This window comes from Pempheris klunzingeri, chromosome 14, assembly GCF_042242105.1.
Source record: "Pempheris klunzingeri isolate RE-2024b chromosome 14, fPemKlu1.hap1, whole genome shotgun sequence".
NCBI classification, from domain to species: Eukaryota; Metazoa; Chordata; class Actinopteri; order Acropomatiformes; family Pempheridae; genus Pempheris; species Pempheris klunzingeri.
The window spans coordinates 14,186,451-14,199,417 of NC_092025.1; the positions used below are offsets into that span (position 1 = coordinate 14,186,451).

General features: G+C 39.8%; 1 protein-coding gene across 1 annotated transcript in view; it reads right to left on the bottom strand.

The window, feature by feature from the left end:
* The window catches only part of rxfp2a (relaxin family peptide receptor 2a), a 31,531-nt gene extending 18,945 nt beyond the window's left edge, over window positions 1-12,586 (bottom strand). Inside the window, exons 1-4 of the mRNA XM_070843692.1 lie at window positions 12,502-12,586; window positions 7,114-7,257; window positions 3,596-3,679; window positions 3,031-3,136 (exon numbers count right to left, since the gene is read on the bottom strand). Coding sequence (XP_070699793.1) covers window positions 3,031-3,136; window positions 3,596-3,679; window positions 7,114-7,257; window positions 12,502-12,586 — 419 coding nt within the window. The remainder of the gene's footprint in view (window positions 1-3,030; window positions 3,137-3,595; window positions 3,680-7,113; window positions 7,258-12,501) is intronic.
* Between the last annotated feature and the right edge of the window lie 381 nt (window positions 12,587-12,967).

Genomic DNA, 12,967 nt, shown 5'->3' on the forward strand with positions numbered 1-12,967 from the left:
ATTTCCTTGACTTTTAACAGAATATGAAAGATTTCTTTTTATTGTTTTTTTTTGTCATTTTCTCTTTTAAATTGTTTGTCTCTCCTGTGTTGTGTTATGGTTTTTGCTATTCTGATTGTACAGCACCTTGGGTCAACTGCTGTTTCTTTTAAATATGCCTCGTAAATAAAGTTGGATTAAATTTTGCAGCAAACGGAGAAACACAACCTGCAGACACTAAAAAATAATACAAGTTTTGTGGCTTCCTGATCTAAGATAATGCTCTGGCTGGAAAGGTGGTGAAATGTTTTAAACAAATTAAGGCAAAGTTGGAAATATACTGGAAACAGAGATGGTAAAATAATGATGATCAATGATGAAATAATGGTGATCTCCTGTTTCACACCAGCGGGAGATGAGGGACAAAAAGGAAATAGATTATGACAGATGTGGCTTGAATGATTGATCACACTGCATCCCCTGGTGGGGAAATCATATTTCAACTGTGTTAATCTTCAACTCAAAGTTCAGATTTGAATTTTTGATTCCTTTCACATTTGTGGCGGTGGCTAGGGAAAAATCGAGAAAACAGCTTCCATTGTGTAAAAACTGATCATTTGCAATTAACACTGCAAACACCGGAGGAATCGGCTTCAGGAAGAGACAGAAAATGGAGCCCTGCTGAACACAGAGTTTCAAAGACGAGTTAATGAGGAGACATAAAGTCCCAGGCAGAGAGATACCTGCTTGTGATGTGTCTCCACCAAAAAAAAGGAGAAAAAAAAGATTTTCAAACACTTTGTTGCTGAAGTGATAGCCATTATCCACAGCCGTACAAGGGTGAAAACGAAGAGGACATTTTTGGAGGCCATCGTCAATCAGCTGCCTTTGTATTTTCTTATAATTAAGATCAGAGAAAACAATCTGAACTTGTTAATTACTCTTTTCTGGATCATTTCGAGGGCTGTGGCCTATGGTTTAAGGAGCTTTGGTCAAAAATTTAAGTGGAGCTAAAATGAAAACATTAGATCCACCTTTAAATCCACAATAACAACGTTACTTTACATTTTCATCACTATAATCCACTATAATTATAATATACTAGAACTGAAACAGCCTGAAACTCTGGCGGACTTAAAAAAAGAGAGTAATTGAAATCGATACAAGTCATACCCAACATATCCAGACTTTCTGTCCCTATTGAGCGGGGAGTCACTGCTCTCTTTTAAAGCTGGTCCTCTCCAATTCAAGCTGAGGTAAACCCTGATGGCGATGACTGTCGGACTTGTCGAAGGCTCTTCAGAGCCACAGGACTACTAAACGGACTTTGATGTGTAAAATGAAAAAAATTAAAACATTAAATAAATCTGTAAAAGCCGAAAAACCATGTTTCCTGTTGATCTGCATGTGTGTCTCTGTGAGCGTGTTAGCTCTTCAAAGGACTTGGGACTTCTCCAGGGTGTGAGCGTTGGGAAACAGGCCTTTCTGTGATCCCGAAGAAGAAAAATCAGAAATGGATGGAATAATAATGATCACATTCACAGAATATGTGACAGAGAAACTTGCTGCTTCACAGTCACTGAGAACAAAAGACAGACTAAATTAAACTGCCCACCACCAAAGAAAAAGCAGAATAGTGATATGATTAAACAAATGCCCGAGTGATTGTCTCTGTAAAAGCGAAATGAGCTGCTTTCTTATGTGTAACAGTCCCAGACAAAATAAAACCAGGAAGGTGTCAGTTTGAGAAGAAGCTGGCATATTAATGAGAGTATGCCAAAAATACCAAAACTGAAATTCCACTTAAAAACAAACAAAAATATGTGAAGTGTGTAATGAAAAGTATATGTCTGACATATGACAGTAAATGCAAAACTAAAATGTGATTACAATTTTGTTGTGCCTGGAGAGCTGATGAACAGGATGATAAATCGGCACAAAGGGAACAGGAGGCTGCCGACTGAAAGGCCGACTTCAGTAAATCAGGCATAATGATGTGGGGCAAAACTGATTTTCTGCCAACTTGAGGAAACCAATGAACTTTTAATTAACAAAATTGCTAATTGTTTTAGAGAGCTGACATTTGGAGGCTCAACAGGTAATTCAAAAGTATTTTTCCGTCAATAGTGAGTTCAATAGTGAATACTGAGACACCAAATCGAAAAGGGGCACATGATTAAATCAAGCAATCAGGTCTCAAACTAGAATGAGTTGTCAGAGCAGAGAAGCTGAGACACTACAAGTAAATAAAAATAATGACAGGATGGAAAACAAACGAAAAGCGATCGTTTTTTATTTGCTGTTCTACTCAGTGTTCAACCAGTAGTTATTTCATTCAGAGGTGTCAGTTCTTTTTGTTCAGGCAGTCCTGCTGCAGGAAAAATTTCCTCTAACTTAACCCACTAAATAAAAGGGATAAATGAGACAATGACTGCATAAAAAAAATATTATCACACAGCTTTATTGAGTACTCTCTTCTGATTGGTCAGTTACGTGATTGTCTGTTATTTCTGTATTGAAGACCGTTGCTATAGACACAGTTCTGATAGCAGACGCAATGAAGTCATTTTCAAATCAATCAAATTACATTTTTAAGTCAATATCTTCTGTTGAATTGTTGATTCTTTTAGTACAAAGCTGTAATAAGTTGGATAATGTAATGTCATCGCAAAACGAACCCTGACAGGGTTATGCAGGACAACTTTTTGGATTATTTTCCACTCTTGCCAAACCAAATTACTCAAACTCTGCATCAGATTTTTCAGCAGAAAAACACTGCCGACTTCATGCTCTCTGACCCCCTGATCTCTAGCTCTGCTCTGAGGCAGCTGGTTCCCCTTCCACATCGGAATCAGGCCAACTGAGTGTTACAGCTGCAGAGACACTGCGAAGCACGCACAAACAACAGCAAAGCAAATAGCTCCCGGAGGAAATGAGGAATGGGAAGAGGTGAACTTGAATTGGTAGTCGCAAAGAGAGATGTGCAAACACACACACACACACACACACACACACACTCATACATAGTTATTGCAGTCAGAGAACACTTACAGCCAGGTAACATTTGGTGAGAGTGATGGAACATCCTGCAGGTTGACCTCCACACATTCAACATCTGTCTGTATGCAGTTACAACTCTCTGGATACTCCTGTAAGACTAGACACACACACACACACACACACACGCACACACACTTAGGCTTATTACAGGCTTCTTATAGATTGCTTTGAATTGATAGCTGTGGTCCTGTGGGACACAACAGGAAACCTTTGAGGCCATAAGGGCTACAATTAATCATTATTTTCATTACTGAGCAATTGTTAAAGTCAGAAATGGATGTCACAGTTTCCCAGGGCCCAACGTGATTTAATTTATGATGATCCTCACATTTGAAAAGCTGAAACCAGTGAGCGTTTCCATTTCTACTCAGTAAATGACATTTACTCAGTCAAAATTGGGGATTAACTACACACTGCTGATCGCTTACAAAACATTTTGTAACAATCCTCATATGATATCTGACCACGCACACAAACACATTTCTATTTCACTAAGTTAATACAAATTACACACATTCAAGCATATAGACACACAATTCTTTATACAAACACTTACAACACTCATTCAGGAAGTACTGGTCCACAGGATTGGCTTTCTGTAGTGTTTGACCAAATAAGTCTGCCCATCCGATGTTGTCCCCTGCAAATAAGGGGAACAATAACAATCTGTGCACTGCAGATAGATGAAATCCAGTGAATAATAATCAGTTGGATGGTGTTGATTTCACTGGAAAAACGGCTGGCAGAGGAAATGGTAAGTACAGCACAGAACAAGACATTTTATTTTGTTAAATCAACGTGGGGTTGGAAGGTATATCTCAGCACACCGGACGACTTCCTCAAAGTTTTGGACTGGGACCCTCAGAAGTCAATTTTTACAGCCAAATGTGCTTCATAGGAGGCTGCAAAAGTGAAACTAACACTGTTCTCTGATCTGGTATGATTTCCTAAATAGTTATCTTGATATCAGTTGTCACTTCAACTACACTTTAAGAGATTTGAAAGGCACCAACAAGTCCAGCGCTGAAGGGTTGGATTATAAATATTGATTAATGTAATAATTGTTCATGTCATGTTCACTGACATCGATCTTATCAGTTCTGACTAGTTCTAAGTTGAAAACAAGCACTTCCACCTCATCGGTTTTAATATATCAGTGACCTGTTATGCATGTTGCCTAGCAACCTATAATGACAATGAACTGGGCTACACACTCATGTCTTCTACTTAGCAAAAAACGGATTATAACGGCTATCTCAGACTAATTGGCTTTGAATATCTGAATGGGAAATTAATGAAAGACAGCTTGTGCATCAGTCAGCATAAAGCAGGGACTGTTAAACATGCTGTCACACATGTTGACTTTTAAAAGACGCCAGCCCATTCTGTGTGCACACCAACCACAGCTTACAGTCAGCTACCATTCAAAGCCTCCCTGATGCTGCGCTGCAAGCTATGAGTGACGAATAAGAAACGAGTCACTGGTGATGATGAGAAGAGAAGAAGGAGATATTTTTCTTTTCTTTTGTTCCCTTTCATTTTAGCTTTTAGTTTAATAAACTATGTCTGTACTTTTTTTATGTCATGGGTGTCTCAAGTTCCAGCTACAAACTACCATTTAATATTACGCTTAGTGCCAAAAAGTAGGTGAGCATTCCTGTGGGAGCTCAGTGCTATAACGTTAAATTATATTTTGACAGATCATTAGGTCCCACAGATGGGCCATGTCGCCATGAATCTAATAAGCCCTTAGACATGTGATACCATCCTTTTATCCTGACTAAACATAACTTTAAACTGCCTTTGAATCTGATTCCTTTTCAGCACCCGCTCAGTAGTCCAGCCTTCATCCTTGTTCAGCTTGTTCCACGGTTGTCACAACAGCTAATCAATACTCCGTCGAAGGCAAAGTGCCAAAATATATAGAAGATTCTTCCACTTAGCCACTCAATGAAGCTTAGAGAAAGCTCATACAGGAACGTTATATTGATGCACACCTTATTCACCTAAATCTCCTTCTCTCTTCCTGTCCTCCCTCCCCCTCAAGCGGCTGACTGTTGGCATCCACACTCTCTTAGACTTTCTTTGAGCTTGTTGCCAATGAACCCACTTATTGTCCGTTGACGGTCCGATACCCATCCTCTCCTTTTCATTCCCGCTGACAGGTTTGGTCCCTGTAGCCCACAGAGAATGTTGTAGTGCATGACAGCACCTGGAGGACTGAACCTGAACCTTCAACAAAAACCCAAATGTTCACACCTAAATTTACTCTGAGTAAAATAGAAGGTGCAGCTGCTTTGACAGGCAAAGCAGCACGATGAGAACAGTAGCTTTTATCTAAGACGTGCAATTACATGACATTTCCTGTGGTGAATCCAGATATATAGATATAGATAAACCATATATCAAAGACCCCAAAGATAAAAGGGGTGCAGTTTAGTTATAAACAGACTGAAACTAATTTGTTGTTCTACTTCTAATCTAGCTGAGATGAAAAATATGCCTTTACCCTGCAGGAAATATCATCTTTTTCAAAAGACTGACCCTATTAATGGGCATCTGGAAAAACACAAACATTTTACTGCATCTCATGATTCACAAGGTGCACAAGGTTTAGGTTTACTTTTAATACATACTTCAACACTCGAATGGTCAACACAATAAAGCCAATATCCACACCATGAGGAGAACTTAGATTTGAAAGCTAATGTGAAACAGTTCTCTGAAACCAGGCATCAGCAAAGACAATTTGAAATCTTTTTGAAATATTCAACTCGGCTGTTGTGTATTCCATTTTTTTCTGATGCAGCCCAGACTGTCATTGTTAGTTTGTCCTCGTGCCCAATGCTCTCTAATTCAGTTAGTCACAAGTTGCAGAGAGCACGCTGTGGTGAAGTGAAGCATCCTGAGAGGTCACACAAAAGCAAGGGTTCAATGGACCTGGAGGTCTTGGTCTGTGTTTGCTCTCTAAACACTGTTTGTTCATGTTCCATCTTAAGAGTTGTTCCAAAATGTGGTCATGTCTTATTTACTTTAAGTGTTCTGGCTCACATTATTCAATTAAAGCTTGTAGACCACAATACCAATATGAAACAAATGAATACATGTGGAGTATTATGGCTACTGTTTTTCAGTACATGGTGAACTGGCATTTCTGAAACCTTTTCCTCATACTTTCTAAATCTAAATCTACTCAGACACAAGGACATCAATGCAACAAGCATGCGATTCTCAATTCTTAATCTTGTTTAACTTTTAAGTCTCAGTTCTCTCGTGGTTCATTGTTAAAAAGTTGACTGTTCACTGCTGCATCGTGACATTCATCTTAGTCCATGGCTGGACCTGAATGACTCCAGCAGAATGTCTTTATAAAAAAAACCTGATTATGAGTCTATGAGCTTTCCCAGGAGTTTGGTTTAGGTCATTAGTGGAGAGCTCTGCTTTGATGTTGTCAGTTCACTAATCCATTGATGAGCAGAATAGTAAGTTAACGAAAAAGTTTCATTGACTTTTTTTTCTCTTCTCCACCATGATGTGGATATGGGAGCTAATTAAAATTACTTGATTTACTTTGATTGGCTCACCTGCACAGCTTTTTTTTTGGCTTTTTCTCTTGCTGCTGATCGCATTATCTCACAAATTTGATGGAGGGCCACAATGAGCTCGAGGAGAGACTCTGCTTGTAGGAAAAACTTCTCGTAGAGTCAAGATTCATATTTGAGGTAGCAGTTAAAATTTAACCTCTCCACTGGCAGTGCTAACAGAGGGTTTTTGCCATTAATGATGTTAGAGATGTACTTATAGTTTTGGTGCAGTGTTGTTGGATGATCCCTCTGTCTTTCATTTGTGTGGATGCACAAAATCAAGCATTCCCGTCCTGTGTATAGTGAAGAGACAACATTGCACATCAAGCTGCAATGACTTGCAATGAGATCATAATGTGAGTCTAGTAGGTACTGTCAAAATAGAAATGTATTATATATTTTTTTGCTGTCAGTTCTTCTCTGTCACCCTAAATGTTCAGTGAGGCCTCCTTGTTTGCTCACCACCCCTGTTCTAGTTACATAAGCTTACCGCAGCGCTGCTCGTCAGCACCATTGGGACAGTCTTGGTGTCCGTTACACTGCAAAGCCTGTGGGAGGCACTCGCTCATGTTACCACATGGGAAATGTCCAAGGGGGCATGCAGCCTCTCCTTCCACCCTGCTGACCAGCAGCGCTGAGGGAGAGATGAAAACAATTAGCACCAAAAGTGATCAGAAGTTTTTATCTATTAGGAATATAAGAGAAAAATGTCACTGGTTAACACGCCTGTCACGTTATAGGTCAAATCTATTTATAAGTGAAAGCAGGCAGTTTTAATGTAATGAATATTTTTAACCAGGATAAATACACAGGCATATATAATACAACAGATAGCATGAAGTCATTTACACTTCAGTTTTGTCAACAATGAAAAGATTTCAGGTCCATGGAAACTTTTATTGGACACATAACCTACTCTATAAACACTTTCCTGGATGCTGGAAGCTGGATGATGAGAAGGGAGCTCTCGGTGCAGGCAACACAGGGGAAAGTGTAACTTTGTTAAAGTGCCCCTTTGCAGTCCGATAAAATCTTCCATCCAACCTGTGACTGTCATTGAGCATTAGTTTGTCAAGACCGGAATCTGGGTCATGAACCCAAATCAGGAAAATCACTTTTGTGAGTAAAAAACTGAAATAGCAAAAGAAAATCCCACTTAAAGAGAAAAAATTCCACTGAAATCCAAAAACACAAAATACAAAGGAAAATATGGTTCAAAGCTCATACAAAAAAAACAAAATACACAGGGACTTAACGTGACTTAACTTGATTTGATTTGATTTGACGAACTGGCACAGGACAAATGGAGACGCTGACTAAACATACACACAAGGTAAGTGAACAGAGGTGGGAACAGTCAGGGTAGAGCAGACAATCAAATAGGAGGGAAAACACACAAAGGCAGGAAGTAAAGCTACAAAATGAGCAGGTGACACAAAATACAAAGTAAAAGAGGAAGTCACGAGACAACATAGGCACGATGCACGACTGAATCAACTCAACATAATTTATGAGATATGAATGAGTTTCACTAATTGGTGGCAACTTCTGAATCAAGTTACACATTGACAGTTACATATGAAAACAAAATATTGTAGCACTTTTGAAAATAAATACTCAGCATTAAGTAAAATTTGTGCTCTGAAAAATTACACAGACAGCAGTTCCTAATGACTGGTTTGCCAACATTCAAGGGATTTTCAGAGATTTCTCTCAAACCAATAGAGACGAAGTCAGTTATGTTCTGTCTCAACCAAACATCGCTGGAACAAATGCAAATGAATCTGCAACCTCTCAGTTCATCGCCTCTGGTCGCAATTGGACAGACCTACAGCCGTCAGAGCAGCGCAATATGTGTAAAAGAGTGTTTTTACCAAATCCTGTTGGAAGTACAGCAAACACATTTTCCTTATCAGCAAAAGTTTTCAGTCTCCTGTGAGAGAAAATGTACCTTCTTGGTTGGTTGTTGAAAATGCCTCCACGGCTTATTGTGTCTAATCATGCCCGCCACATATTAGATAAACGGTTGTGATTGGCCCGACCGGAGCCAGATTGAATGGAAATCTGTCTGATCAGAAAATAGACCCAACGCATCTGCCAGAGAAAATAAAACATAGTAGATTCATCTGGTTCCCAAACTGGTTCTGTGGAAAGTGCTTCAGATTTATGTGACGTCAGTGGTTTTTAAAGTACCCAGTGTAATGTGTTGACTGTAGTGCGCAGCCAATGTTCCCCTGAACAGAAAGTCCTCATGACATTTCAAATGGCTACTTTTGGCCTTTCAAAGCAGGTCTCTGATAACTTCTGGATCAAAGATTTTCACAGAGCTCTGCTTTGATCTGTGACTCGTGTCTCTCTGCTCAATGCCTCCCCCCTTCATTCTTATCATCCGCAGTGTAACCTTTTAATCCACGCGCAGACCAGAGCTCACACACAGATTTTGCTCTGTTTTGAGATTTGACCTGAGATGTGGCTGCAGGACTGTGACTTAAAGCACACTGAGGCGCTTGTGATTAAAATATAACTAAATATGGAGCATTGTGGTGTAAATTATGCTTCCCTCATCTTTAACATTAAAGATCACCCCGAAAAAGATGAGCACTTCAGTTTTAGTGTCACTTTTTCAGTTAGCACAGTTATGTATTAGGCAGGGATCGATTGTTTATGAGCTAATTCTGTATTCATAGAGTCACAGAGCTGTAGAGAGAGTGCCCGAAAAACAATCAGTGCACCTGGATTTTTTAAAACGAAGCTTTTTCTATTCATTTTAACCTCAAACAAACGGTGTGTCAGTTCAGTGAAAACTAATCTTTTTGAAAACTTCTTCCAGGGTGAAGAAACTCAGTTTTCAGTGCTGACACGAGTTTTTTGCCTGTCACCTCTGCCTCTTTGTTTGGGACATTACTGTTACTCTCCCACTATATTTAGGCTGCAGCAATATGGAATTGCAAGTGTAATCCAACACTAGAATGACTCAGACTCCGCTACCAGCATCGTCGGTTTTGGATGAGACCTGGTTGGACCTGTAGCTGGTGGGACGACTTTGAGAACAAAGCGGTTGTTGCTGTAGACAACTGTAATGGGATCGTCTGTTACTTATACACTCAACCAGCAGATGAGAGGAGATTACTACTATTTTTGACACTTGACAGCTCTTCAAGTGCATTTTCATGAGACGTGCACATGTAGAAGGACATTTCTTTTTGGTACAAAGGAGGAAAAGCCTCATCTTGAAAAATACCTGTGTGACTGTGGCCTCAGTTGTTTGACACAGTGTGTGTGTGTTTTTTTGTGGCTGTATAGGCAAATACTCTTATTATGTGCTCTCTCAGTGGCGAAGCATCCTATGAGGCCTCCACCAACATGTTCTCATTGAAATAAATGTGAAGCCTGCATTTTTTGTTACAGTGTAATTGATGGTTTGAACACAACTTTAAGCACAGTTTCCTGTAAAGTCTGCTTCATATATATCTAAAAGAATCAATTAATTACAAAATATTCAAAAACTAACATTTGTTTAATTAATGCCAGAAGCTGTGTGTTTCTGTTAAAGTATTTAAAGGTACCCTGTGGAGCTTTTTACCACTAGTAGCGCTATGGAGCAGTGTTTTTACCAGTGGGTCCCCCTTTTGTTTGACGCAACGCACATCCACGCGGTTTCATACTATTCTCAGGATTGACGGAGTCGGCAACGTGCATGAAAAGTGTAGCAAATGCAGTGAAGAAGACTACTAAATAGAAAACATGGATGCGCAATTTAAAACTGCTTTGCAAATATTTCATGAGACATGTGTCAGACCTCAAGGATACGTAACACATTTTTTTTTGGGTGAGAAATAGTGAATGCAGACATAACTTTAATTTATTAAATGAAAACTCTCAGGGCACCTTTAATATCCGCCACAGTTAGTGTTATTTTAGCAAGCAGGTGAAACGCACAGAAAAGCAACTATCAAAAAGAAAGAAGTGTCTGTAACACTCATTGCCTGCAGGTGGGGTAAGTGTTAAAATTGCAGCTGCTATTTCTTTCACTGCAGACGGCTAAAACTAAGTAGGTGGGAGCGTTACATTTCATTTCCTTTCTGCTAGAACGGATGCCATTTGTAACTGTGGACTGTTTCACTTGAGCAAAGGAAATATGACAATTATTATAAGACCACCAGGCAATAATTAAAGGGACTATTTCAGTCAGTCTGCTAACCTTTTGGGACTTTTCCCAGCCATAAAGAACAAATTCAGTTTGACAGGTAACCCCTACCTCCAGTCATGGAGATTGGAACCAAGAAATGATGCAAACTGAAACCATGTCAGCCTCTGTGGCCCTCCAGTCTAGGGGACACTCATCACAAATGGCACAAATACCAGCTGATTATGTACCAAAATCAATACATTTTTTTGTTTTGTTTGTCTCTTACCTATGAGCTCTGCATGATTTACGATTGATGGTGATTTATAGATTAAATTACAACACTCATTTTGTAGGCTTATAAGTAGGTTTATATGTTCTTAGCCATATGAACAACCACTCATCAATGAATGATGGTCATAGTATCAGCATTATTATCTGTCATTGTGCCCAAAACACCAAATCACTCTGACTACCGGTCTACAGTACAACCGAAAATATAGAAATCATCGAATAGTGTTAATGGTCGACTGAATACTGATCCTTGCTTTACAGATTCTGCTGAACTGGAATCTCTGCTGTCTCAACACTGGAAAGGTCCTGAGCCAACTGCCCACACTCGCCAACCACAGCAAAGACACACTGAAAGCTGACTGAGCTGACTGAGCTGACTATCCAGGGGCCTTTTCCTCATTACAACACATCCACAAGTGCCAGAGGATGCCACAGCATGTGTTAATCTGACTGTTAACTGCACAAATTCCACAACGGCCCTAACACTGAATTAAAGATGAGATGCCCCCCTCACCATAACGAAAAAAAAGGTTTGACTGAGATGTTTTCTGTAGTTTGGTTTCTGTAGTTTGCTGTCTGCAGACCTGTGGCCTTTTTTTTTTGTTCTAATCTTTAAACGTTTTTTAGTCAATCCTGACTGATCGTTGTAACTGTCAAGTGTTATTAAAAAATAAACAAACTTTACAAAGTGATTTTAATTACGAAACTGAACAAAATCAAAGTCTTAAATATTAAAAAGTCCCCCATCTCTGGGAATAACGTAAGTTAGCCGAAAATTGCAGTTTGCAGCAAACATTTTGACAAAAGGATGTCTGAAGATGAGTCACAGGGAGGTGGAGAAAATGGGTGAGTGGGCATGAATAATTCAGACATGAAGTGGATGTTGAATGTTGTGATGTTTAGCGGCCCCCCCCCCCCACTGCCTCAATCTCTAATAAGCTTTCTAGAAATTAGAATTTTATCGTGTATTCCTGTGAGGATACTGGTCATACAGACGTGAACAATTTCTCAGCCCATTTCACACCTTTCCACCTGCATCTGTGCAACAGAGCGGACGGTTCCCTAAAGAAATGGGATTTCTGTCCAACTCACATAACAACAGGCCTTATTTAGTATTTACTAGATAGTTCTCTCCTGCCCACTGGGCCAGCTAAGGTTTTTAAAAACACAAGGCAGCATACTATATATTGCATTGTTTCATTTACTCACTTCATGATGTAGGTTAACTAACGTTCTGCAAAACTGTCTCTGCCACTGTGGATTTCAATGGTCATTCACAAAAGCACCACGAACAACTTGTGATAAAAGGGAAAATGACCCATAACAGTAATGAGAGTGAGACACAACCTGTCATAAAATATGACATACTGTACAGAAAGACCTTTTCTTATGGGTCTAATATAATATATTAATAATATAATATATTATACAACCTCCTCCTCCCTCCATTGTCTTTACCTCTAATCTCAGTTTGGGTCAATTGGATCAGCAAAAAGATGACAGGCACGTCCATCCTGAGGCTCAGACGTTCTCCTGCGCTCATGGCTGAAAATGCCTCCCAATACGTTTCCCCCGTTTTTTTAAAAAAAAAAAAAAAACCCTGCCAGTGGACAGATAAGTCAGCACAAGTCCCAGAGAGTCCAATATGTTAGCCAGACATTTCAAAATGCCAAAAAGAGTGACCTAAGACATCGGATGACTAAGCTGAAGTCGGAGCGCGGAAAGTAAAACCAAGCCGGTGCGCAAGGACATCCTCTCCACTGTGTCCTTCCAGGAGCTCTGCTGAGAGCCACGGTGTCTCCCCTGCTCCTTCTCTCTCTCTCTCTCTCTCTCTCCCTCCCTCTCTCTCTCTCTCTCTCTGTCTCACGCACACACACAAAAACGCGCACACAATCATGGGCGCTGTCTCACGGTGCGCAAACTC